The 27,125-nt window shown below is 56.0% G+C and overlaps 1 protein-coding gene across 2 annotated transcripts; it reads right to left on the bottom strand.

The window, feature by feature from the left end:
• Nucleotides 1–2,234: 2,234 nt before the first annotated feature.
• On the bottom strand, nucleotides 2,235–16,061 carry ARID5A (AT-rich interaction domain 5A). Of its 2 annotated transcripts, XM_006930339.5 has the most exons (7): nucleotides 15,949–16,061; nucleotides 7,289–7,404; nucleotides 5,698–5,836; nucleotides 5,302–5,354; nucleotides 4,720–4,817; nucleotides 4,257–4,416; nucleotides 2,235–3,837 (listed from the first exon to the last, which is right to left on the bottom strand). In XM_006930339.5, the coding sequence occupies exons 1-7, from the start codon at nucleotides 15,950–15,952 to the stop codon at nucleotides 2,599–2,601; spliced, it is 1,809 nt and encodes a 602-aa protein (XP_006930401.1). In that variant the 5' UTR covers nucleotides 15,953–16,061; the 3' UTR covers nucleotides 2,235–2,598. The 2 variants fall into 2 exon arrangements, with proteins under 2 accessions (XP_006930401.1, XP_044910576.1); XM_045054641.1 differs by lacking the exon at nucleotides 5,698–5,836 and having other exon boundaries at nucleotides 15,949–15,975.
• Nucleotides 16,062–27,125: the final 11,064 nt, after the last annotated feature.

Genomic DNA, 27,125 nt, shown 5'->3' with positions numbered 1-27,125 from the left:
TTGCCTCCACTCATCGCCACGCAGCAAGCCCTCACTGCCACCCTCAACAGCTTGAATGCCACAGACAGTTTGAAAGCGGTCTTTAAAATGGTCCTGAGACATGGCTTATGCCCCAACGGTAGGTTCTGGCCAGTCCTGCTGGCCTGTGGGTCCCCAGGGCAGAGGCAAGGGCTGTCAGGACACAGCAGGAATGCAAAGGAATAGGGTATGTACACAGCACGACCTGGAGCACACCTGTGCACGTAGGGCGGCGGTGCCCAGGAAGTACGTGCAGGATGTCCTTCCAGTGAGTCAGGCTTGCCTGTCAGCAGCGTCTGAACCTAATAGAGCTCTCGGAGCGGTTTCCTCGTTTATAAATCAGGACAGTACCTTCCCCAGAATCATGAGGGGCAAGTGAGAAAAATCATGTAAAGCGGCACACTGGAAATGCAGGGCGCAGAAGTTTCCCAGGAAGCATGCCCACATTGAGCCCTGGGTATTTACTGACCCCCAAGCAAGGGCCACAGCCTCCTTCTCAGGAGCCAACTTCAGGTCGCAGCCTCTCCACCAGGCGTAGTCCCCCCAACACCCTGCAGAGGGCACCACCATCACAGCTCTGAACATCCCGTGCCCAAGTTCTGCCTGGTGCGCACCTCCCACCTCTGTGCCAGAACGAGGGCACTGTGGCTTTGCAGATAACAAGGACCTCAGTGGCCGTGCCCCATCTCAGGCAGGACCCTGCACACAATAGGTGGCCCTCGCCTCCCCCTTACCTAGGGGATCTGACCCCGTGGCCTGTGGCCCAGCACCCAGGGCACTCGCAGGGAGGGTGGCAGAATTCAGCCCTCCCGCCCCTCTTTGTTCACCAGAGATTCCAGGAGCCTAGAGAGATGGGCAGCATGTGGGAACAGGGGGCTCGGGACTGGAGGTCATGCCGCTACTCAGGCTGGTTGGTATCTGGCCATCGCCCAGGAGGGAGGTGGGGAATCGAGGGACCCCCAGCAGAGCCAGGAGCGGTGACTACCACCCTCTGGCTACCCCACCCCTAGGAGGGCAGCTCTCTGGCCTGTGCCCATCTGAGCTCCCCCTCCACAGGCAGCTTCCAGGGGTGGAAGCTGGAGGCAAGGCTGGATGGGATGCCTTCAGCCCTGGTAGCCCACCCCCTGGTGTCAGAAATGCCGTGTGTGCCCCAGTCTGGGTTCTGTCATACTCAGCGGTGGCATTGGGCAAACAGAACCCATGGGGGGGGCCTCAGCCTAGACATCTGTTAACTAAGTGTGGGGGTGGGGGCGGGGTCGTCACGCTAGATTGCCCCTCCCATGACCTGAGGTCATGAGTATCCCAGAAGGCAGGGAAGTTCCGACCGCGCAGGTCAAAGGCCCCCGTTGACCAATCTGAGGCTGGAGGCTGGAAGTTGGGGGCCTGGCCCCCACCCCTACCATCCCTGCATTCTGGAGCAGCACTGCCTTTGCAGGAACACGTGAAGCTCAGCAGGTTACTGTGCCGGCCTCTGAGGCCAGGCAGCCTGGGGAGGAGCGGGAAGCCTCTGAAAGGGGCCCTTCTGCCTTCCCTCCTACTGAGACAGCTCCCCAAACTGAGCCTTTAGCAAGGAGGTTGTTTAGGCTGCAGGGTCTGAGCCCCCAGAACAACCGTATCTAATGAACACAGATGCCCAGGCCAAGATTCTGCCCCCTTCACTCCCCTTCCCCTCTAGGTGCCTATCCAAATCGGGAACCTCCTGGGCCACCCCTGGGCAGGTGAGGGGGCTCACTGGGAGGATTGAGCAGCAGGCTCTGTAAGTCCACCACCAGGACAGACCAATCAGATTCCCTGCTCACACCCTTGGCCCCCAGGGCTCTTCCTGCTGTTCATGGTTTGGGGTCCTGTGGTTTAGCTCTGAGTACTCGAATCACACCCAAGTGGCTAGCTCTGCTCAGTCACTACCTGGGGGAACCAGGGCAAGTCACCAGCCCTCTCAGAGACTCAGACCCCCACCTGACAGGCAGTTGCCCTGAGACTCTACTATGAAAGTGGACAGAAAGCACAGGACGAATGTTGCAGCCTGCTGAATTATGAACAGGAGACTTGACCCCCTGCTCTTCGGCGGGGGTGGAGGCATTTTGGATCTGAGTGGATGCAAGGTAGGTCTCTCTCCTTGGCTCCCCCAGCCCTGTCACCAATGCCTCCACCCACAAACACGCCCCAGCCTCACCTGCCCCTGTGAAGGTCCAAACCATGCACACCTCAGGGCTGGGTGGATTCGCATTGGTCTTTTTATTGGATTTTCCACGGGCAGCCTGCATACCTCAAACTGCTACCCAGCTCCTTGGCCCTTCACCACGTTCCTGGCTTCTGCTCTGGGGACCTAGCTGGGAGCTGCCAGCCCAGCACCGTCTTCTCCCACGGCCCCGCAGGCTTGGGCTGCTTCCTTGAGACAAACCCAGTTTTCCCGCTGCCTCCCTCTCTGTGCCAGGCTGCCCAGACAGGGGGCACGTTCCTGCATTGGGCACAGCCAAGCTCTCCCGGGGAAGAGGCTCCAGCCCAGACCCCCGGCAGTGCCTCCCCGTCTCAGGCCACTTCAGACCCTGCACAGCACGGCACAGCCCCGTGGGCTCAGACCTAAAGCTTGGTGTTGAGGTGGAAGAAGTGGGGTGCTGCATAGGTTGTGGCAGGTGGCACGTGCCATGCAGACGAGGCTGGGCAAAGTCTGTGGCGAAGGGCACTGTCGAAGGATGCCGGGGGGAAGTGCATCAGACCGGTGGCCATGGGGGAGGGCGCTGTAGTGGCTAGGAAGTGGGCCGGGAAGGTAGGGATGACCAGGGGGCTGAAGGGGAGTGTGGCTTGGCCCTTTAAGTGGTCCGGGGTGCCGGCAAAGTTCAGCGGGCAACGCAGCATGGTGCCCCTGTAGGCCTCGGGGAGGGTGGGCCCCAGCGCTGGGCCCAGCAGGCAGGACACGGCCAAGCCGGACCCCACGGATTTGGCCCCGCACTCCTTGGCGTCCACCTCCTTAAGAAAGGGAGACACTGCCCGCAGTTTTTTGCCACCATGGGCAAAGCCCTCTTCTTCCAGGCTGCGCTTGTTGCTCAGGCCTGGGATGCTAGGGAAGGTAGGTGGGGGTGCAGGGCTCTCGGCAGAGACCTTGGCCATGGGGGACACCCAGCAGGCTTTGGGCTTGGGGTAAGGGCTGCCCTTTCTCGAGCTGCCTTTATGGAATGCAGACGGGCGGTTGGCATCCCCGCCCCACACCAACTGGGGCTCTTTGACCAGCAGGCCCTCCTCTTTGCCAGGGGGCCCTAATAGCGCCCCATCTTTAAGGCTGGGGAAGAAGTCCCGGGGGTGCTGGCTGACGGGCTTCAGCACCTCGGTGGGGTACGCATGGAAACAGCCAGTGAAGATGGGGGCTGGCAGGCGAGGACCGGCCAGGGCCTCCTCCCTGAGGCTGCCACCAGGTGCCTGTAATCCCTCCTGAGGGGTCAGCCGGTGCCTGGAGTTCTCAGCTGGCTTTCCTGGGCTCTGAGGACTTTCGGAGAGGTGAACAGCTGGGGATGCCTGGGGGTCCCCGTTAGGGCTGCCTGCCCCGTGGCGACAGCCCTCCTCCTGACACTGCAAGGCCTCCGCCTTGCTCACCTGGGCCAGGAGCTTCTTTTTGGCCAGTGGTGACATGATGCCATGCGTCCCTTTGCAGTAGAAGCTGGACAGGAGCCGCTTGTAGGCCTCAGGGCAGCTGCTGGCACCCACGAAGGGCAGAGAGGTGCCCAGGGCCGGGCCTGGCTGTTCCGTGCCATCCCTGGGGGGCTCCTGGCTAGGAAGCTGTGCCAGGTCCGTGGCAGCATCTGTCTTGGTCTTTCCTGGCATCATCTGGAATGAGAAAAGTTCATGCCTCAGGGCTGGGTGTGAGCCACATACCCTGACCTGGGGGTCCTGTGGAGCAGAGTCACAGAGGGGTCCCAAGAGCCTCTGTTCACTCTTCCAGCACCTTTGTGAAAAATTTTCAAACGGTCTCCTGTCCTCTGAACGGGCACAGCATGGTATCAGGACACAGGGCCTGGTGAATGAGGTGCGGGCTGGAGTTCAGACCCCACAGGGCCTCTCATTTGAACCGGCACAACCATGACCCTGGAGCCCCCCACGGATCTGCCGTCAGAGTAGGTTCTGGCTATCCTGGGCAAGGTGCTCTGCGGCCATGACGTGGGTGGTAAGAGGGAGGTGTTTGGCAGGGGACCAGGGGACAGGGAGGCCTGGGGTCAGCTGGTGGCCCAGGCAGGCTCAGAGCTTACTTGGTCTAACCGCTTCTCCTCCTTGGCCTTCTTCGGCTTCTCAGGGGCCCCGTCATCCCCGCGGGGCTCCTTGGCCATCTTGTATTGCTTCCTGGGCTTGGAAGGGGGCAGTGGCTTGTCGTCCTCCCCCTTCAGGTGCCGCACGTATGGGAGCACCAGCCTGAGCAGGAGCACAGCGTGTCCACCAGGAGGCCAGCCCGGCAGGCACGTGCCACACCTCCCACCTCTCTCCCTCATCTGGCCCAGGAGGCGCTCGGTGTGGCCGAGCTGGGCCTGGGCGGTGATGAATGCGGTGCAGGCAGCTCAGGTTTGTACGTCCAGTGGGAGGTGTGGACGTCCTGCTCGCCCCCCCCCCCGCCCCCTCCCCCCTGCCCCCAGGTTCTGCTCTGCCCCGCCCTGCCCCGCCCCGAGGTGAGGGCCGAGGTGTCCTGCAGGCAGTCTCACCCGGGCCCGGCCCCCGTACCTCTCGTAGTGGCGGCGTGTGCACGTGGCCGCGCTGGTGCTGCCCGGGCTGCCCCCCAGCTCGTCGTACACGTTCTTCCAGAGGCGGCGGCCAGTCACCTGCAAGGGCACCTCATGAGGGCACGACCGGCACACCCTCCCCTGCTGGTGGAGTCCTGGAAGCTCCAGGTCCCCACTGGACAGGGACAGGGACTGCAGTTTTGCAGCTGCTTCTCCCCCAGCAGTGGCGGCAGGGAGCTGGGAAGGGGCTCGCCTGGCTGCTAGCCAGCCCTGCCTCCCAGGGGCCACTGCCCGGCTGCTGGCCCCAGCAGCTTTCCAGGCCAAGGGAGCACGAGGAAGACAGAACAGATGGGAAGACAGGAAAACTTGCTTTGAGCAGCAAAGTACAAGCCGGCAAGGCAGGCCCTCTTCCCCCACAGCACACAGCATGCAGGAGAGCTAGGGAAGGGGCGGGATTTGGGACCCTGCCTCTGCCTCCTATCTGGAGGTGGGGACAGGGCCCTTCCTCCCCAGGACCCCACAGGGTGCAGTGGGGAAGGCCTGGGAGATGCAGCATGGCAAGGACCCGGAGGTGCCTCCTTACCATCTCATAGGCCCCCAGCTTCTCCACTGCTTTGTAGATCTTCCACAGGTTAACTGGAGAAAAGAGAGGGCAGGGCCCCTGTCAGCCTCTGTAGGGGGAGGGCACAACCAGCAGCCCATTCCCGTGGACCTGTCAGGCAGGCACAGAACCAGCACACACCCAGACAGGGCCACTGCAATGGATGGGTGGACTAGGCCCTGTGCACTGGCAGTCCAGTGGCCAAGGAGGACAGAGATCCGGCCCCACCCACTGCAGCCCTGTGCCTGGAGGGGGGTGCCCTTTCTGTGGGCTGGCATCACCCAGGGGTGTCCAGAGTGGAGGTGCCTGCCCTGACACCCTACCTGGATGGGATCCCCTGCCAGGCTCCCCCTCCCTGCCTGCACCCCAGGGACGCACTCTGCTTGAAGCCGAGATGGGGCACCCTCTCGATGGGCGTGTGTCGCTCCTTCATGAACTTGTAGAGGCTGACCAGGAAGGCCTGCTCCTCCTCCCGCTCCTGGTCCTCCTCCCGCTCCCCGCCTGCCTCAGGGGAGTCCTGGGGAAAGAACAGGAGGCATTGGGATGAGCCCCCAGTTGGTGGGTGGCTGGGGACAGGCGGAGCCACTGGCTGCTGGGGAGGAACGAAGCGTGTGGTCCCCAACCGCAGGAATGGCTCCCATAGGAGGGAGCAGGCTCCCAGCATCCAGCTTACGGCTCTGGGCTGGAGTGATTTGTCTCTTGGCATGAGAAAGACGCAGTTGTCAGCTGTTAGTACCCAGGACCCCAAGTCAGGGTCCCCAGAGGCCCAGCTCCAGAGACAGCCATAGGAGCAGCCCTGCAGCTCCCCAGGCCTCTCTCCAGGCAGAGCACTTCTCTATCTTGCTCTGGATTTGTTCTATCTGTGTCTCAGCTCCTCTACCAGACTGTGAGCTCCTGGTGGCAGGCTCAGAGTCCCCAAGCCGAAGGAGCAAAGGTGCTTGCTGTTTTCTGGCACTGCGGGGTCCTGTGTCCACTGAGCCATTGCTGTGGTGGCCTGCCTCTCTGAGCTGCCAGTCTGCGTGCTGAATTTAGGGTGGTGAAGCCCCATCCTGGGTTCCTGACACACTTCTGTCAGGACGTTCGGTTCCTGCTTCCAGAGGGGCAGTGTCTGCTGATGGTATTCATTTGGCTGGTGGCTCAGGGCAGTGGGGTATGGTTGAGCTGGGGCTCAGGGCTTGGAGAGCAGACAGCTCCCAGGTCCTGAAGGATGTAAACCATGAGGGCCTAGAACAGTACAGACAGCTGTGCATTCCCAAAACATTCTATTCAAGTACCGTTTCAGTGTTTCTGACACTGAACGAAGACCTCCGACAATGAATGGCACGCAAACTCACGCGTCACCTATGAAACTGTGACGCACTGGAGACCAAGGCAGCTGGTCTTGTGCAGGCCTCAGAATGAAGGCACTCCCTCGGCAGCTCTTCCGCGCAAGCTGTGAAAAACCGTTACCATTTGCAACTACTCTTCTACGTGAATCAGGATTTTTACTCCAGGCTGTGCCACCAAAGCAAACGGCCAAGACGAATGGACGTTCAGGCCAATGCTCCACTGGGTCGCCCACGGCTCCCTCTCAGACCCTGCTCACCGAAATGGCCTTAGTGATCTCGCTGAGGGACTCTAATACCCACGCTGTAAACTTGGAGGGATGCACGGATGTACACGTGGTTTTACATCTTAAAACAGTGCTTTTATCGGTTTCATTCATCGGGGCTCCAGGCACATCTTCATTTGATAAGAGGGTTCTGCTAGGAAAACTAAGTCTGAAACCCCTGCCATGGGTCACGGGAGGATCCTCCTGTCCCTGGCTCCCAGCTCCCCACACCTGAGGGCTGGGCCCGGCTCAGCAGACTGGAGCGTGGGGAACACATCCTCCTGAGAGCTTGGGAAGTCCCGAAGTTCACCAGGGAGGCTGTGCACAGGTGAGGGGGGGAGGGGCAGGGAAGAGGCCCCCAGGGGTCGCCCAACTCACCTCCAGATGGATGGGGCTCTGGCTCCTGCTCTGTTCACCATCGCGTTGAGGGGACACAGATGGGTCTAGGGGATCACCCTCCTCTGACTGTTTCCTTTTCCCTTTGACAGGAGGTGCTGCAAAGAGGGGAAAGGGAAGGGGTGGGGGAGGGGGGAGAGAGAGCACTTGAGACGCAGGCAAGAAGAACAGGCAGTGAGGAGAGGTCCTCTGGGAGAGATGGCAGGTCCTCCCACCCCCCATCTGAACCCACCAGGTGTGGAGCGAGTCCTCCCCTTCCTTCGGCAAAGTGTCCCCTGCCTCCTGGTCCCTGGCTGCACACAGGCTGGCCCTTTACACACACCTGTGGGCTCACCCCGGTGGCCAACTCTGCTCTCCCTCCTCTCTGCCAGGCTCACCTCCGACTGAGCCCCACACCTGCTGCTGTTCCTTCCTCTGTTCCAGCCAGCTCCCCACATCCTTTGAAGGAAAATTTAAACCACCCTGGGGTCACGTCAGAGGAGAGTAAGGTCGGGCCATGGTGCTCAGGGAAACCCTGTCTCCAAAACCTGCCCCAACATTCAGGCAGAGCGTTTTCACAGCACCTCAGCCCAACTGGGAAAGCTGCAGAGGTTCCCACGTTTGTGAGCCCAAGAGCACCACAGCGGGTGCTTGGATCCTCCAGGAATAATCGAGAAGCCTAGAAGCTCCTGTTCATGAAACATCTGACCTTTCTATGAGCACCGGCAGAGGGCTAACTGTCCCTCATTAGGCCACTTGCTCCTGTCACCTGCAAGGGTCTCACCTGACAAGCTACTTCTTGTGGGTGGCCCTTCCCAGCCCCCAGCCTAGCACAACCATCTTGCTCCGCTGGGCACCCTCGGCCACTCACATCCATCCGGACTGAACTGCCCACTGCGCATGTGGCTTCCTGACAATTCAGTGAAGCCACACAGTAGGCGCCGGGTTTCAGTGAGAAGGAGCGTGTCTCACAACAACGTGCATGGAGGGCAGGAGGCGCTCGACTTTACCAAGGGCAGCCACAAGCTGATAGTTGCAAGGGCACAACACCCGTGTCCCTGCAAAAAACACTGGAAACCGCCTCCAGCCCTCTGACAAGCTGGCAGTGCACCTCAGACCAGGAGCCCCGGGCTTTGGATCTCCCCTTCTTTCTAACCTTCTCTTCCTTTTTGTTAACCTAGCATGAACGCTCCCATTCTCCCGGTTTGCTCCAGCTCAGGAAATCCTTACCACTGGGCACCTACGAGCTCCCCTTTCTGTCCTGGAGAGAAAAAGAATCGCCGTGACAACAACAAACCCACACCAGCGTGGCCCACGAGGCCAGAACCTTTGGCCACGGGATGGTGTGCCCTTCGGTGGTCGCTCACGGAAGCTTCACCCTGCTTGCAACTACTCGCTTGTGCCGCACGGGTCCCTGGCTCTTCCACGTGTGTTCTCTTATTTAGTCCCAGAAGGGAGCTCATTTTTTAAAAAAGCGTTGATTTTGAGAGACAGAGAGACGGTGTGCGTGCACACACGTGAGCGGGGAAGGGGCAGAGAAGGGGGAAGAGAGAGAGAATCCCGACATGGGGCTTGATCTCACCACTGTGAGACCACGACCTGAGCCCAAATCAAGAGTCAGGCACTTAACTGAGCCACCCAGGTGCCCTCAGGAGGGATCTCATTTAGTTTTTGTTTTTTTTTTTATTTCTTTGTAATGTTTTTATTTATTTTTGAGAGAGAGAGAGAGAACAGAGGAAGGGCAGAGAAAGGGAGACATAGAATCCAAAGCAGGCTCCAGGCTGTTGGCACAGAGCCCGATGTGGGGCTCAAACTCGTGAACGAAGATCATGACCTGAGCAGAAGTCGGATGCTTAACTGACTGAGCCACAGAGGGGCCTCCAGGAGGGATCTCCTTTTATTTTTTTTATTTTTATTTTTTAAATTTTTTTTTAACGTTTATTTATTTTTGAGACAGAGAGAGACAGAGCATGAACGGGGGAGGGTCAGAGAGAGGGAGACACAGAATCCATAACAGGCTCCAGGCTCTGAGCTGTCCGCACAGAGCCCGACGCGGGGCTCAAACTCACGGACCGTGAAATCATGACCTGAGCCAAAGTCGGCCGCTTAACCGACTGAGCCACCCAGGCGCCCCAGGGATCTCCTTTTAAAGAGGGGAAACTGAAGCCAGAGAAGCTAAGTTGCTTGTCTCCCTGGGAGACCAGGGTTCAAAGTAAGGTCTGTGTGACCACCAATCCAAGTGGCCTGGCCTTGCCACCATCGTGGTTGCTGTTGTCATCACCAGCATTTAAAAAGCCTTGACGAGAAGTCCAAATAAGCCTGGAAGAGAAACCGATCCTAAGGCTTGTCAAAGAGAAAGGCACTCAGGCCTTCTTCTCAGGCTGGCTTCTGACCAATCAAGACATGGTCAATATCCAGAAATAACCAGGTGTTAACAACTGACCTGCCCCCACCTCCCCAGCTGATGCCTTTCCAACCAAGTTCTTGGTGACCCTATGCCTCAGTCTTCCCTTCTGTGAAATGGGAAAGACCCTGGAGTCCTTTGGCCACTCTCCCTGAATTCCTAAAGTCCACCAGGTCACGGGCACAGCCACTTCCCCCAGCTCTTCTCCCTGCCCTCCTGCCCTCTCCACCTGTCCTTTTTTCTTTTTAACATTTATTCATTTTTGAAAGACAGAGACAGAGTGCGAATGGGGAAGGGGCAGAGAGAGAGGGAGACACAGAATTTGAAGTAGGCTCCAGGCTCCAAGCTGTCAACGGAGCCCCGATGCAGGGCTCGAACTCACAGACCGCAAGATCGTGACCTGAGCCGAAGTCGGGCCCTTAACCAACTGAGCCACCCAGGCGCCCCTCTCCACCTGTCTTCGCACCCTCTCTGCCTTCTTTCCTGCTTGCTCAGCTTCTCAGCATCAAAGGACTCTCTCCACCCTGAGTCCCTACATGTGGTGATCCTGGGGCTTCTCACTGGAGCCTTCCTACAAACTTGGTATGTGACCCTCGTAAGTGGCTGCCCTCAGCTGCAGAAAAATAAAGTGGTAGGATCAGTACCCATTAGAATCACCAGGGAGCGTTTTAAAGACATTGGTGACTGTGTCCCCCACCCCCAGTCTGATTTAAGGTTCTGCAGGGGCATCAGTTCAAAGCTCCCCAAGGGATCTTAAAGGGGGCAGCCAATTTGAGAGCCACTGGGCCAGAGGACCTCTATCCCTTCTGCTTGGTTCCAGAGTTGGTAAGCTCTGCCTGGGCCATGCTGAGGGGAAAATCTCCTGGAGCCAGGCACTCAAGTTACCTGGAAAGGAGGTCACCAATCTGAGCCGTTTAACCCCAGACAGGAAAAGGATTAGAGCTCTTGCCTAGAGCCACAAAGGGAAACACTCTCTTTATCTCTGTGTCCAGCTGAGTCCCCAAATGAACTCAGCCTCCACTCTCTCCCAACCAGGCTAGCATGCTCTCTGCCTGGCAGGGCCTTCTGGGCCCCACTTCCACAGCCTCAGCTGAGGGAGAGGACAGTCCTCTCCCTCCTTCTCCAGGGTGCCCTCTGTCCTGTCCCTGGCTACCCCAAGTCATGGCACCCCAGGGTTCTAGATCATCTTCATTTGGAAGAGGGTTCTGCTAGGAAAACTAAGTGTGAAACCCCTGCCACAGGTGACAGGTGGGTTCCCCTGCCTGCCAGGTTCCCAGCTCCCATACCTTCCAGTGCTCTGAGGAAGGGCTGGGCTGCTCTCCCGGCTCTGCAGGGGAGGAAAGAGGCTCGGGGACCGGCCATCCCAGTCTCCCAACCACATCCAGCCTGCAGAGGCGGAAGAGTCCCACCTGCTCCTGAGTGACTGCTGCTGCCCAGCAGCCTCTGAGTTACTGTCCTGCTATCGCCACAAAGCCTCAGATGCCCCACTGTAACGGGAAGGTGGATGCAACTTGCAAGAAGAAAACCACTGCTGGTCAAAGGAATGTCGTTCAGACGTGGCTTTTTCCATCCAGGAAGCAACAATGACAATAATGATGATGACGATTTCATTGTTTACTGTGAACACAGCTGGAATCTATAAGGTATGAGATGGGGATCTAATCACATTTCCCCCCAACGGTTACGTGTCCCAATATTGACTGAGTGATGCCCTTCCCCCAGTGATTTGAAATGCTACTCTCCCCGTAATCTAAAGGTTTATAAGGAATTTATAGGAGGGGCGCCAGGGTGGTTCAGTCAGTTAAGCGGTCAGACTCTTGATTTTGGCTCAGGTCATGATCTCACCGTTCATGAGATCCAGCCCCACATCGGGCTCTGTGCTGACAGTACAGAGCCTGCTTGGGATTCCCTCTCCCTCTCTCTCTGCCTCTCCCTGATTTGTGTGCTCAAGCTCTCTCTCTCTCTCTAAATAACAACGAAAGGAACACACCTGAAACCGTTTCTGGAATTTTCTACTGTTTCCTTCACCGTGGAATGCCAGTACTCATGCATGCTGTTTTAACTGTAAAACAACTGACTATCCAGAGGGCAAGTCCCCCATCATTACTCTTTTTAAATAATTATGTGAACTTCAGGATAATTTGTCACATTCCCTTAAAAAAAAAAAAAAACAAAACCACTGGGGTTTTGGTTGAATTGCATTTAAACTTAGAAATTACTTTGAAGAAAAAGAACACCTTTCTTTTTTTTTTTTTTTTAATTTTTTTTTTTCACCGTTTATTTATTTTTGGGACAGAGAGAGACAGAGCATGAACGGGGGAGGGGCAGAGAGAGAGGGAGACACAGAATCGGAAACAGGCTCCAGGCTCTGAGCCATCAGCCCAGAGCCCGACACAGGGCTCAAACTCACGGACCGCGAGATCATGACCTGGCTGAAGTCGGACGCCTAACCGACTGCGCCACCCAGGCGCCCCAAGAGAACACCTTTCTGATATGGCACCTTCCTTTTTTCAGGACCACATGTCTCCCCAGATTCAGGTCTCCCTTTGCTGTCCTCAGAGGTTCCTTCTTAAAGGCCCTGTGTGCTTTCTGTTGAGCTTACTCCTTGTGTTTTGGGCAGCTAGATAACAGTGTGAGAAAAGCTTTGATAATCTACAGCAGGACTTGGCTCCACAGTCTCTGTTGTTTCCTCCTCTCACTGTTGGGAAGAGAACAGGAGGCTGCTGGTTGGGCCAGGAGTTGAGCCCTTGGGCCCTTGTGACTCCGTGCCTCACTGGGGAGTGAACAGGGGTGGCAGGGTGCTTGGGGGTGGCGTGCTGCCCAAAGCCCTTCTGGTATTAGGAATCTGATCTGTTTCACTCCATGGCTTGTGTTAAAGTCCAAGCTTAAACCCCAGCTCCTGAAACCACAGCAGTGAAGAGGTTAGTTTCAGTCACTAACTCCAAAAGAGGACGCTCCCTGGAGTCTACTTGTTCTCAAGCGATTCCTTACTTCCCTTTCCAAATCATACACTCCACCAACTCAGCTCAGTGCTCTGCCGGGCCGTGGACTAGGCATTTTTGTACACCGCTTCACTGAATCTTCCCAGCCACCCAGTGGGTTCTATCTCCCCCTTTACAGATACAATACATGAGGATCCGAGAGGTTCATCACTTGCCTGAAGTCACCCAGCTTACTAGTGGCAAAGCTGGGATTCAGAACCAGAGCAGTCTGACCGTCCCAAAACTGAGCTCTGAGATCTGGACTTTTTAATGGAAACAGGGAGACGCCAAGCTCCTTATCTGCTCAAAGGGTGCAAGCTTGCTTCTCTCCCTGAAAGAAGCAATCTCCCATCACACCACTCCTATTAATCTGCTAAAAAGTCTGGCTTCTGCTGACAAGCTGAAATCAGGTAAGAGTGGGAAGGGGCTCTGCTCCACAGAGCTGCATCTTTTACCAAGTCAGCCACTGCTTCTGTACCACGGTATCCCTTTCATGGGTGGGTGTGCTAGACCCCCATGGGCCCGATGTTCTACGCAGGACAAAGAAACAAGGCTTCCGACACAAACCACAGCCAAGTGTGTGTGTGTACCCACGCCCCTCGGTGGGATCCGAGGTCTGCCTGTGCTGCTCACTCCCCGCTGTATCTCACTGTCCAGAGCAGCGTGAGGCCTGGAACAAGTGCTCCATAAACAACCACATGGGTGCAGTAAGACCACGTGATCTCAGATGCTCCTGATACCCCAGAGAGGGGCTTGGGCTGTGACTAGTTCAAAGCCATAGAGCCCGTCAGAGACCCAGTGCCAGACCGCACCACTTATATCTCTCTCCTCTCCTCTTCTCTTTCTCTTGCCCTGCCCCGCCCCGCCCCATTCACCCTTGGTGTGATGGGAAGGAAGCAACACTTCCTTTCATGAAAAGTCACCCACTGGGAGCACTGCATCAATTGCGTCAATTACGACAATAATGGTAACAGCAGCCCAATAACAACCAGCAGAAACCGCCCCACCTCGCCGAGCCCCACCTCGCCTGAGGTTGTTGGCTTAAGTTTCTCTTAGTTTGAGCCGGAGCTGAAACAAAGACAGCCTTTGAGGCCGCCAGTCCACTCTGTGGCCCAGGAGCCGGCTGCCTGGCAGTCTCGGTGCGGAGCTTTCTCCAGTGGGCAGTTTGGGGAGGGAGGACTGCCAAGGGCTGAGGACGCATGAGCCGGACAAGGGACCCCCGAAGGGTGCAGCTTCTGCCCCAGCCCTGCCTCAGTGTCTCAGCTGGGGCACAGGAAAACGGGGTTTGAGAGCAGCTGGGGCCAAGATGACAGTCTTGAGAGAAATATAGAAAGGTAGGTGGCATGGGGGCTCCAAATGTGAGACTACCGTCTCCTAACCGCACTAGGACTCTTGTCCCCCTTTAGTCAGCTCTGGTATGTCCTAAAAGACCCTATGCCAGGATAGGCTGAATACCCACTGTTCCCCCCCCTCCAAGTCTGGGTGGTATTTGATAACAGTAACAGCTCCATGTAAGGACTGTCTCCTAGGTCCCCATGAACTTTAAGTTTGTGTTCCCATTCCACCTAGGGAGAAACTGGGTTCAGTGACTTGTCCAAGACATGACCCACGAGTAGAGACACAGCCAGGACATGAGGAAGGCTGCCTAACGCCTGCCAGGGGGCACTCCATAGCCTTTCAGCATTTCCACCCTCCTGGTAGAGACCCCAGGGGGCTAAGAGGGAGTGTGGGCAGTCCCTGGCCAGTCTACCATCAGGTAACAGGAGGGCAAGGGGGAGGGGAGAGGTCTTGGGAGGTCTGCCTCCCTCTCACTGCCAGACCTAACTCTAAGCCTCAGTTTCTCTGCCGGTAAATCAAAGGAAGAGGGACTGATCCCCTGAGGTCCTTTCTACCTCTGCCACACACCCCAGACGGGTCCCCAGGGCTCCGGGGAGTATGGAACTCCACTCTGGGCGCTAGACTCTCTAGTCACTATCTCCTACCCCTCCTTTGCCCCAGGGGGCATGTAGGCACAGAGACGCTGACTCCCTCAACAGTGGTGCTCGGCGGGGGGCGAGAAGCACCTGTTATCCTCCCCTCGGCTCCGCGGACCCCTCCCTGACAGCTGACCGGCCGAAAACAAAGGGACGCTGGACCCGGCCAGCACAGTGCCCCCGGACCCGCACCGTGAACCCTCAGAGTCCGGCGCTTAGAGAGCCCCGCCACCCCCCACCCACTTCAGCGGGGCTGAACCCCGCCTGAAGGCGCCCCCGGACACTCTGCGAAGGGACCGAGATGCACCAAACTCCGCAGCTCCGGCTGAGCGCGAAGGCAAACATCTCTCTCCTTGCACGGTCGCAGCCTGCGCTTCAACTCTCTCGCTCCCCCCCACCCCCACCCCCCCGCCCCATCACTCCCGAGGCCGCCACCGAGTCCCTTCAGGAGACCCGAGGAAAGAGAAGACACAAGAAAGAGGACGATAGCAAAGAGGGAAGATAGCTCTTTCCTGCCGGGCGGGTGGGGGAGGGCAGAGGAAGGTGGACAGGAGACAAGAATAAGAGAGAACAGAGAAGAAAAGAGAAAAAGGGAAGAGAAAAGAGAAAGAGAAAGGGTAGGGGGCGGGAAGCCGGTAACCGCCGAAGGATCAGAACACCCCTTTGCTGAAAGAGGAACAGTTGATTCTTCAAAGTGCATTGAGCAAGTTCTTCAAAACCCGCGCAGAGTCACTTTCAGGAAACGGCGGCCGCAGTGGAAAGCGCCCCGCGCGCGCCCAGGGACCCCGGTGCCTCTTCTCGGCGGCGCCGGCGGGTTCTGAGAACCGCGGGGATGTGACGGGGCGGGGCGGGGGGGGGGGGCAAATGGGGGCTGGGAGGCAGAGAAACTGCTGCGGACAGCCTGTCACAACAAATTAGCTGAGACCAGCTCGAGATTGAAACCACAGCAGGAAGTGGGATGACAGAACCGTACAGGACTTGGTAAATTTCAGCCAAGAGACGACGAAAAGAGTTTCGAGATAAACGTCCGGGAAGCCCCTGGCCGCCAAAACTTTTTGTCTCTCCTTTTTTCGAAGAGTGGGCGCCGACACCCAGCCTCACCCCTCCCGCGTAGGGTGGAGGGCGCTGGCGCCCCAGCGGGGCTAGGGTGCCTGCGCCTTCGCCCCGGAGTCCACCCCCGGCCCCGCTCCGCCCCTCCTGGGGGCCCGGATGGCCACGAGGGCCCGGAGGGCACCTGGCAGGGCAACCTCGCCCTCCCCACGAGGCCGCCAGCCCCGTCCCGGGACAGGCCAAGGAGCTGCTTACCCATGGCCCGGAGAGGTCCCTCGGCGCCCGCCCGAGGCCCTCCGCACGCGCGGCTCTCCAACCCCGCGCTCTCCGCGCAACTGGCCCTTGGCGCAGCAAGCCTGCCTCCTCCCCACAGCCCCGCCCCGCCCCTCCCGGGCACCGCCCCCGCCCCGCTCTGGGCTCCGGTTGGTGGGTCCAATTCTTCCGCGCGGGGGTCGGGGCCGCCCCCTGAGCCCGAGGACCTCTGGGAATTGTAGTGCGCTTTTCCCTCTTCCCCAGGCTCAGAGACCGAGGTACCTGAGATAGGCAGGACACGCAGGAATCGCTGCTGCCGGTGCCTCTAGGGACAAAACTAACCTTGGAAAATTCCTCGTTGCTCGTCAACGGGACCCTGGGCCTGAGTGGGTTGAGCAAAGTGCATCTGACTTTGACTTGAACTGGGTCCTGGGTATTTTCCAACTCCCACCCCGCCCAACATAGAAGTAGAGGTGGTTGGTGTTAGCTAAACAAGGACCCCAGCCCAAACTAGCAAGTCCTTTGGTCAAAATTCTGCGGGGTCCCAGAAACTCTTGGGGCAATGTCTGCAGATGTCACAAGGCCAGGGACTGGCAGCTACAAAGCATTCCAACAAGGGAGCATGACCCCTGCTTGGGGAGCTGAGGGTGAGGCTGGAGTGGAATGGACACCCGAGGAGCTGCTGAGCCCGCCGAGGCAGCTTCCACCGCAGGGAGGAGTAACTTGGCCAGGTGCACAGCACAGAAGAGGAAACTGAGGCTCACCTTTGAGAGCCCAACGTCTCACAGCATCATCCACAACAGGCAAAAGGTGGGAACAAGCCAGTGTCCACGGACAGATGAATGGATGGATAAACTGTGGTGTGTCCATATAATGGAGTATCATCATTCAGCCTTAAAAAGAAAGGACATTCTGACACATGCTACATGGATGAATCTCGAAGACATTATGCTCAGTGAAATATGCCAGTCACGTAAGGACAAATACAGTATATTCCACTTATACGAGGTACTTAGAGTCCAATTCATAGAGACAAATAGTAGAATGGTGGTTGCCAAGGGCTGGGGGAAGGGAGGAAAGGGGAATTGGTGTTTAGTAAGTACAGAGTTTTCGTTTTGCAAGATGAAAAAAGGAGGAAAGGATGGTGGTGATCTATGCACAACAACCTGAATAACCTTAACGCAACTGAAATGCACACTTCAAAATGGTTACAATGGTAAATTTTATATTATGTATATTTTACGGCAGTTTGAAAAAAGAGGTTGAGGTTTCAACATTTGGCTAGCTAGGACTTGAACCCTGTTCCTAACACATAGTAGGCACTCACAGTTTCTTCTGTTGATTATTTTAGTACAACAACTCTAGATATTTCCCATCAAATCGCTGTCCCCATTTTATAGGGTAAAACTGAGGCTCTAGGAGGTTACTCGCCTCAAGTGATACAACTGGCAAATGGCAGAGGCTGAGCGAAACCCAGGCACTGGGGCTCCAGAACAAGCCTCCTTAACCAGTCACCTCAGCCATTTCTCAGCAGTGCCGTTAACAGAATCAGGGACAACAGCCTGAGGAGAGAGCGGAAGGGAAAGACACAGCGCTGGTGAGGAAGTAGTGGGCCAGCAAGATGCCCACCAGTAGCTTCAACGGAGTCCTGGAATCCAGGAGCGAGGTGTAGACTTGAAATACAGGTGGTTGAGGAGCCCTCGTACCCAGGCACCCACCAAACTTTTTGGTACCCATTACTGCCCACCTACCCAAATGGACCAGGGCTGCAGGTTGGCGGCAAAATCTCCTGCAGGCTCAGTCCAGCACAGATAACACTGTGAGCCCCCTCGTCTCCCTCATGGTGGGTTGGTTCTTAAGAGCCAGCACCTGGAGATTTGGTAACAGACACATCACCGACAGTATTTAGTAACTGCCCACAACAGTCGTTATCATGGTGATGGTAATGGTGTGCCCCACTTACCAGTTTACAAACTCTCCAGGACAGCTGAGGCTGTGGTGGCCGACCCTGCAATGGGATGCCATCAGGAAGTTTAATGGCCTTTCTAGTCCCACTTTCACCCATTCTATCAGGATTGATTGCCTGAGCTTCCGTTCAGAAGCCTGCGTGCTCCCCTCAGGGTCACAGTCTAGGCCAGATCCTCCCTCCTGAATTGATTAGCCCCTCTGACAAAGAACTCACTACCTAACAAAGTAGCAGCTTATCCCCCCAGGGAATAGGGTTATTCTGCCATCCAGGCCGCCCCACACTTACAGACAGGGGCTGTTGTGCAAAGCCTCAGCAAGTCAACACCTGCCTGTGCCAACCTGAGAACAATATGATCTAAATTTAATTGCCTCCTGAGGCAACTGTTTGCAATAGAACGTAATTTACAATGGCCAATAAATCTTGCAGGGGAACAACATCTCCATTTGCCTCCCTAAAAGCATAAACACTTCCATTGCTCAAGCCTCTATCTCACACACCTCCACCTCTTGCCCACAGCCACTCTGCCCCTTCACCCTCTGTCCATGGGGTCCCGGCCTAAGACAGCCTGAGAGGAGTCGCCTCGCCCCTCAATGTCTTGGTGTCTTTCGGTGTGTCTCAATAAAAACAAGCAAACACATAAACCCCACTAGTAAATGCATTCTTCCTGGAAAACATTACAAACAAATCAGCACTCTCTGACACCACTCCAAATTCAGTGCCCTCCTTGCCCCAGAGATAAGGACTATTATCAGATTGGGTAAAATCTTCCAGAACGTGCCCTACGCATGTTCATAAATATATGTATCCATGGTATAAAAAATTATTTAGCTTTGTTTTATGTGTTTTTAAACAAATAAAACTTTTTTTTTTTTTTTTTGAGAGAGAGAGAGAGAAAGAGAGAGACAGTGTGCGAGCAGGGGAGAGGCAGAGGGAGAGAGAGAATCCCAAGCAGGCTCCACAACCCACAGAGAGCCTGATTTGGGGCTCGTTCCCAAGATCCCAGGACTGTAGGATCATGACCTGAGCCGAAGTCGACAGTCAATTGCTTAACTAGCCATCCAGAGACCCCAAATGATACATTTCTAATTGTTCCGTTCTTGCTTTTTTGTCCAACAATAGATTTTGGAGATCCCTCCATGTCAGAACACAGACCTGCTTGTCTCATAACTTCTGGGCTGCATGCCTTGGTGTGGCTCTACCACAGTATCTTTAAATAACTCCCTCTTTAATGGCCTTTCATCTTTTTTCGATTACATGAATCCTCTGAGAACATTCAGGACCACCTTAGAACACTTCAGGGCTCAGAAGCTCACAAAGCCTTCCCAGAGCCTGAGCTAAAGCTAAAAGCTGCCTTCTCCTAACTGCGACCTCCGTGTCCCAGCACCCCTTGCTGGCCCAGTTCTAGGAAGAAAATCTGGCCCTGGGGGTGGTTCTTCTCTAGGAGCTCACAGAGCTGGAGAGACCATTCAAGATGTGTCCACCCGGCCTCATTTTAGAAAGGAGGCCACTAGGCCCAGAGACGTTAAGTGTGTTGCAGAAGATCACACAGCAAGTCAGTGTTGCTTCTTCTGGGACCCACACAAGCCCATCCAGCTCACTCAGGAAACAACACACAGCCAGTTTTTGCCCTGGGAAGCTCGGTTCCCAGGCTCAGCAGTTGCAAAAGGCCCCCAGGGCTTTGTTTTCAAAGGAGAAATGAAGCGGGAAGTATTTTTAACCGCTGGCCCCGCCTTGCTCCTGCCTTGCTCCCTCGTGCTGGCTGTCCAGGAAAGGCCGGCTTCACAGTGGCATTGCGACGCATGGAAAACAACAAACACCCGAAATAGATGATACCCAAGCTCAGGAATGGAAAAAATTGGCTCATGGCTTCAAATGCCTCTTTTAGAAAAAGCCAAGAATAGCTTTCAGACTTTGGGGACCTGCTGGGGGTGAGGGAGTGAGGAGGTGTGGTGCTGGGGCAGGGATCCAGCCAAGATTCAGTTCGCCAAGGGCCCAACTTCCAGCTGGAAGAGTTTTGGCCACTTTCCCCCAGGGCACGTGAAAACTAGCTGCCCCAAGCTCTGTCCACACTGGAAGCCCTGTCTACACCCAAGTGCTTGTTCCCTCTAACCCCACCCCCACCCCTTAGCCCTGCCCTCGCTGAATCTGGACCAACTTCCTTTGTTGGGCCAGGCCTTGGGCTGGGAGCTTCTCCACCCCACCACTGTCCTAGCTGGGTGGAAACCTGAGATTCTGCCCTTCCTGAGCCTGAAGGGTGAAAGCCAATTCCCCTGTGTATGGGGGAGGGGAATGACGAAGAGAAAAAATTGGGGTTTCCATCCCTAGTCAGACAGCTCAGCTATGTGGCCTTGACCAAGTCACTTGACCTGTTGGATCCTCAGGTTCCTCATCTACTAAGTAGGGGTACTGTCTCATTTATCCAACATTTGTTGTTCGTCCTACTATGTGCCAGCACTGGGCTAGGCCCTGAGGGCCTAGCCACAACTAGAACAAAGGCCTCATCTTTTGGATCAGAAGATGTAGCCTTGCCAACCTCATAGACTGCAGAGAATTTCTTCTTCACACGGTTACTGAGCCACACCCTGGCCCTAGGAGGGTGCAATGCCTTGGACCATGTTTATCAGACGATATACCAGGCATCTTAGGTCAATTATGTCATTTAGTATCATCTCGACCCTGTGATGTGGACACTGTATTTAGCCGCTTATGACAGTTGAGGGCGCTGAGGAGCAGAGAGTAAGTGCTGGACAAGTTCAGAGGCTCATGTGCGAACAGTAAGGAGTAAAGAAAGGCCCACTGTGCGCTAGGTCCCGGTTAAGTCCCAGGGACGGGAATAACTGAACCCTGGTTCTTTGTGTCACTTTGTGATACCAAGTAGTAAGTAGACTGGAGGTCAGTACGTATGCACAGGACAAAGACTTCTTAAAACCTGGGGTCTGTGCAGCCAGCCCTTTTACTTAAAATAAGATTTCAGTTGTCTCTTCAACACGATGGTTTACTACTGTCTCCCATTTGACAGAGGAGTAAACCAAGGCACATGCGGGTTAAGTGACTTGCCCAGTTGCCGCGCAACAGGGGTTTCTCCTGTAGGGTTCCCTATCACAGGCAGGTTCCCAGGACGGACGCCGCCGCACGCCTGCCCCCGGCCAAGACGCGGAAAGCTGGGGCGCGGCGCGGCAGACGGGCTAGGAGAGAACTACGTCTCCCAGGATGCTGTGCGTGGGGCGTGTAGGGGCGGGGCCGCCGCGAGCACAAGGCTGTAATTTCTTGGTATTAAAAAAAAAAAAAAAAAAAAAAAGTAGCACAAGCAGAGAAAGAAAGAATCAAAGCCTCAAGCGTCATGTCTAGGAATAGCCTCGGAGCCAGGCCAAGTCATTATAGACGATGAGTAATCCGGTTAAGTCATTTCTCTAAACACCATTCCTTGTAAGAGAATTAAAATATCAGTTTACATCAGAGGGGGAGAGGCAGGCTCCCGAGGCCCGGCCGGGAGCCCAGCCAGGAGGGGGCGCGGCTGGCGCGCCTCTGCTGCTCTGCCCTGCCCCGGGGAGGGGCTGGATGCCAGGGCCTTGACAGCTGGACCCTGGGCTCGGGCAGCCAGTCAGTTATGGGTGGGGGGCGAAGGGGGGGGCGGTTAGGGGGCGAAGGAGGGGAAGGCGGCGGGGGGGGGGGGGTTCGCGTCCCGCCAGGCCTCAGTTTACTACGTTGGTAAGGGCTTCGGGGAAAGTTTGGAGCTGCCCCCTGTCGGAAGAATCGGTGTCCCTCGTTGGGGCAGCCCTGCAAGGTGAATGGTGGGGGGACTAGGCCAGAGGAGCTCTCTTTTCTTTAGTGCCCCCTGCTTCCTCCCGGATTCCAGAATTCATATCCCGGCAGCTGCAGGCCTACTGTCGGAATGAAGGGTTGGGACTGACTTGGGGATACGGAGCGAGGAAAATGGGGGTCCCCGATCTCCTGGGAGTTCCCTTAAACTTGCAGCAAAGTCGTGGGCGTGGCGATGACCACCAGCGGAGCTTCTGGAGTCCTGAGGGCAGGATTATGATGAATTGGGGAGAGATAGCTGATCAAGAAGCTGCCTCTTCACATCCAGAGCCTGTTGTCTGAGACCCCTCCAGGGCCAACAACATGAGGTGAGTGCCAGACTCCGTGCCAGCTGTGAGCCAGACACAGGTATCCTCCCACTCACGGTGGCCCTAACCTGGATCCTTACCAGGTAAGGCTGCTGGGGCCCAGAGACTGCCCACTGGCTTCCCGAGCTGGCCCCCAAGGCAGCATAGAATAATTGAAGCTTAGAGTGACTGAAAGTACGAGGCAGGCCAGGCCCAGCTCTAAGCTCCTTACACACATTCACTCTTGGCAGTAAGTTAGGCCCTTTTATTATGTATGTATTTTATTATTTATTCATTCACTCATTCATTCATTCAACCAAAGGACAAGGGGATGCACAGACACGTTCACAAGTTCCCAGGAGGCTGCATTCAGTCTCAGCCAGGCTACTGGAACAGGAACCGCCCAGACTCTGAAGCCAGGCAGACTGTTTTGCCATCCTGGTGCCCCCTTTTGCAGGTGAGCTACACAACTTACTCACTGTCTTTAATCTTCAATTTCCCCACATGTAAACGGGGTTAGCAATACTTACCTTGCAAGATGAACATGAGGGTGGAAATAAAATAGTCCTTCAACAAATGATCATTCTGTTGTGTTGGTGGTGGTCTGTGAAAACAGCCTCTGGACAGGGCAAATTCAGTGTGCTTCTGAGCCTGTGGAAGAAAGTTAAGAAGTAAATACTTAAATAGCCTCCAACCACCACCCCCCCCCCCCAATCCCAACTATCTCTTAGCACAACAGGCATCTTCCCCAATGGCCCTTCTGCACAGCCCTGCCCTGTGTGCCTCCCAGGGGAGACCTAGGTTGAATTCCCCCCCACCCCCCACCCCCAGGCCTTGTTCTTGGTGATCTGGGCTGGGCCCTGAGACTTCCTACCTGCAAGTTTTCTGAGTTTTCAGGTAGTAGCTTCAAAGTCTTGAAGTCTCTGGTGGGGTCTTAGGGTCTAGCCAGGATGCCAGGAGGAATTATGGGCAAGGTAAGTGAGTCATTACCAACCTGAGCAGACTCCATCAATTCCTTGAGTACTTCAAGCCTGGGCTTTTGGGAGGAGTGGGAGAGGCTGCTTTAGTTCCTGCATTCCCAAAGGAATGCATGGGACCTTGCTAACGTCAAAACTAAACCTTCCAGGCTTGGAGTTGTCTGGGACCCATTGGCTCCCAGAACTCATGTCCGTTAGAAGTTTCCTGCTCTCTCTATGCCTCTCTTCACATCTAATCCCATGCCTGAAGGCCAGGCCTCTGCATTCATCATCTCAGTATTACCCGCCCTGCAAATGCCACTGGTGAGGCCTGTCCTCCCTTCCTGACATCCCAACAATGTTTGAAGCAGTGCCTGGCAGGGAGAACCAAAGGGGAACTCAGATCCAAATGGTCCTGCCTATACCTCAGGCCCTCCTTCCTTCCCACTCTGCCAACCAGAAGCTCAAATTCTCCCTACACCCACCGTACATCCTTTCCGCTTCTGTGTACCCAAGAGCATGTGTACAAATCTGTGCATTTGCACACGCATCCTGCATGCAGAGGAGCCCCTAACTCACACATAGGAACACATACACATATGTACACCCTCACCTGTACTAGAGCCCACACCCCTGGGGCTTTCTTCTTCACATCTGGGGCACCAAGTTGGCCTACCTTGGCCTCTGGTAGGGGAAGATGGTTGTCCAGCCCTCCTGCCTCTCCCTAGCTGTCCATCTGTACCTTGGTTTCTTCAGCCATGGGGCTGGCCTTGTGGGATTTTGCTGTTGCAACTGACTTCCTTCCTTGCCTTGGCCTCAGCAGGCTCTTCCAGACCCGACTACTGGTACTAGCCACAGCTGAAGACACAAGGCTGCACGTAGGTGGCTCCTCTGGGTGTTGGGCCTGCAGTACACCCAGCTCTTGGGCATGGTGGCAGCTTGACATTCACCCCTCCCTGACCTTGCAATACAGCCAGAGGACTGTATTCCCGGTGCTGTATGCTCTGTTCCTGACCCCAAGTGTTTGTGCTTGCTGTTCCCTCTGTGTCTGAGGGCCCTTCCCTGGCTCAGTAGGTCCCGCCATGCACACCCAGGAACCTCTGCTCATCTTTCAAGGCTCCACATGAAGCAGGAATCCACATCCCCTCTGGGTCCCGGTGCTCCCATCATATGCCTCTGCTGTGACATTTGCCACACTGGTGCTCTTGTGGTCAGTCCCATGTCATTGTGTGACTGTCCAGCATCCACTGAGGCTCTATCCCCCGGTTAAGAATGGTCCTTCCCTTTGGCCTGCACCATGCTGCTGGCAGGGCCACGGCGCCCAGGCCACTGCTCCTCCAGAGAGACTGATGTTCAGAGATGGAAGGGACTTGTCTGAGGTCCCACACTGGCTCAGGAGATCTCCGTTGGTGAAAAAGGGAATTGGGAAGGAAGAGGAGCAAGTGAGAGGCCATTGAGGGTGGGCACATAGCTGGTGCATAATGAAGATCCACAGAAGGGGGCTGAAGGAGGGGAAGGAAGGGAGAAAGGGCAGGATGTCCATTTCCACCTCGTCCTACCACCCTCCCCCATCACCACGTACCATCTAGGCCTTCCCCAGGGCAGCACTTCCTAGTTTTTAAGGGCAGATACTCTATATTTTGGCCTTGAGGTCACACACATTCCCTTCTTCCTGGAGTTCCAGGGCTGGGTAACTCTGCAGGTCTGGTGGTCTCTCCATCCTTCTGGCCCCAGGCTGGCGGCTTAGATCAGAGCCCCTACGCTGGGTATCCCTGTTGCTGGTGGACCCTCGGTGGTGACAGTGAGCAAGATCTCGGGCCCTAGATGCCACTCAGGATCCAGGATCCTGGACGTCCCTACAGGATCTCAGAGTCCCCAAGCTCCTAACCCACTGGCCTCTGCGATAGGGAAGTTCCAGACACCCAGGAGCCCCACTCTGGTGAGCGTGGGGCTTGCTGCGGCTGAGCAGGATCTTTCTCCGTAAGTCAATGAAGTTCTTCACCCTCAGTTTTCTCATCTGTAAAAGGGGGATGGCACAATAATAGCTCTCACACCTTCTAGTGCAACTACGGCAGCACAGCTTCTAGATGAGCTATTTCTTATAAGGAGCTTCGAACCGTGCACGGCAGGAGGAAGGTCTCCATAAATGCCAGCTCTTCTCCGGAGCCCAGAGCAAAGCAGCAGGCATGGCATGAGCCAGGCCTCCGGGAAGAAAGACAGGAAGCCCGGGTTCCTGGTCTAGCTCTAACAAGCAGGCAGACCATTTGGTCCTGGAAGGCCCCTGCCCACCCCACCTTCCCTTCTGTTGTATGTGTCATATTTTGTTGGCTCTGGGGGCTTTTCTGAAAAAAATAAACAAGGGCTGCATGAACCCCCTACTATTCTGGTTAAGTTTTGAAACAGCTCAGAAATCCCCTCCTCCACTTGTGAGTCAGTGGCAGGAGCAATAAGCAGAACTGCTAGTGGGCAGCCGCGAGAGAAATTCTGCAAAATAACAGCTGGGCAGCCCTGTGGCCCCAGGGATTTGACCCGCGGACTTGAAAATATTTGACATGGGGTGCTGCTGGAGAGGCCCCGAGGCCTGAGGGCCCCTGGGGACGGGGCGGGGGTAGACATTAAACCCTGAAAAAGATCAGGATGCCCACCCCGTGGCGTAATTTGAAAGAAAAACAACTCTGAACGGTTACATTGGTGTAAAGAAGTCCCACAAGACTGACTTTTCCCGTAAGGCGATTTCGACGCTCGTTTGGAAATATCAGATTCTTTCCAAGTATTTTCTTTTTCTATTTTGGTGCCTTAAGCACGTGCTTGGTGAACCAGGCTCGCGCCCCAGTCCTCCGGTGCCCCAGCGGGCGCCCAGGGGAGGAGGGGCCAGTCGTAGGGGGTAGGGCGGTGCAGGGGAGGGGGGCAGAGGGCGCGGCCTGGGGGTGGGGGCGGGGCGGACCCCAGGCCCCCAACTGGGGGCGGGAGCCCAACTCGGAGCCGCTGCGCTGCGCCCCCCCCCGCCCCCTCCGTCTGGGCTGGCAGGACGGGGCGGGAGTTTCGGAAAGCGCTTTCCTTGCCCAGCCGGATCTGAGTCAAAAGGGGGAGCTGGTTCAAACCGAAAGAATAATTCGGTTAGCCAAGGCCGCCAATATTTCCCAGGGACCCAAATTACTGCCAGGCAGGGAGCTCCGGGGCCCGAGCCTCGCTGGCCCCTCGGGCTTCGCTGAAAGCCCCGTGCCCCCACATAGTTCTTTTCCCCAGAAAAGGGGCCAGGAAGGGCTCAGGGCAGAAAGGGCTGGTTGGGGAAATGGAGCTTCCTCCAGTCCCACAGGCTCTGTTGGGCGTCTGGGGCCTTCTGGGGATCCTCCTTGAGGCCCAGATGATTGGGGTGCTCTGGCAGAGATGAAGGAGAACTCCATCTACCCACCCCAGTAAGCCCTGCCCTGAGCCCATCCTTCTCAGGTCGTTCAACAAGTCCCTCATGCTTCTGTGTGTTTGCATCCTCTGTTCCCTCTGCTGTTCCCTCGCCAGCAGTTTGCAAATGCCTGTACACCCTCCTGAGGATAGAGGTATGAAGCTCTTCAGAATTTTCCCTGGAAGTTTCACTCCTGGGGGCCTCTACCCCCTCTTCCAATAGGCCTGTCTTCCCACCGTAGAGACCAGCTTAAAACCAATTTGAAAACAATCACTCAAGTAGGTTCAACATCTTTGACACAGCCCCCTACACTCAATGTCACTTCCAGGCCCCTTAGCTCAGCAGTGCTAGCCCTCTGGCCAGCATCCTAGTGGACACATTGAGGCCCAAATTAACAAGATTTTTTTTTTTTTTTTGAATTGTCATTAACCGGGAGAGAAACACTGATTCATATGTAGTAGTTCATCATTTTTTTCAGGTTGGACTGCCAGGGTGCGGTGGGCCAGGTGGGGCCTAGGGGGCTGTCTTCATCCAGCTTGTGGATTCGGACCCCTCTGGACCCCGACTCAACTGCCCAGCCTTTGCAGTCACAGAAACTCTCTAGTTCAGGGCCCTTGCTGGATTCAAGTTCATTCTGACCTTAGGACAGGTGTGGAAACGAGATGCTGATGGTTCATCTTCCTGGCCACCGAGAACACCTGGCCTGGGCCTGCTGCACTGCCCCCTCAGCCCAGCTCACCACCTCAGCA

This window comes from Felis catus, chromosome A3 (genome assembly GCF_018350175.1).
Source record: "Felis catus isolate Fca126 chromosome A3, F.catus_Fca126_mat1.0, whole genome shotgun sequence".
Taxonomy (NCBI): Eukaryota; Metazoa; Chordata; class Mammalia; order Carnivora; family Felidae; genus Felis; species Felis catus.
Note: the sequence above shows the minus strand (reverse complement) of the source record. Positions and strands in the feature narration are given on the sequence as shown.

Bases quoted from the DNA above. Each gene is read 5' to 3' on its own strand.
- ARID5A (XM_006930339.5), bottom strand. The intron at 5,355-5,697 runs GTGCGTCCCTGG...TCTTTTCTCCAG, and splicing joins CCATCTCGGCTTCAAGCAGA to TTAACCTGTGGAAGATCTAC. The intron at 4,417-4,719 runs GTACGGGGGCCG...GCTCCTGCTCAG, and splicing joins ACACGCCGCCACTACGAGAG to GCTGGTGCTCCCATACGTGC.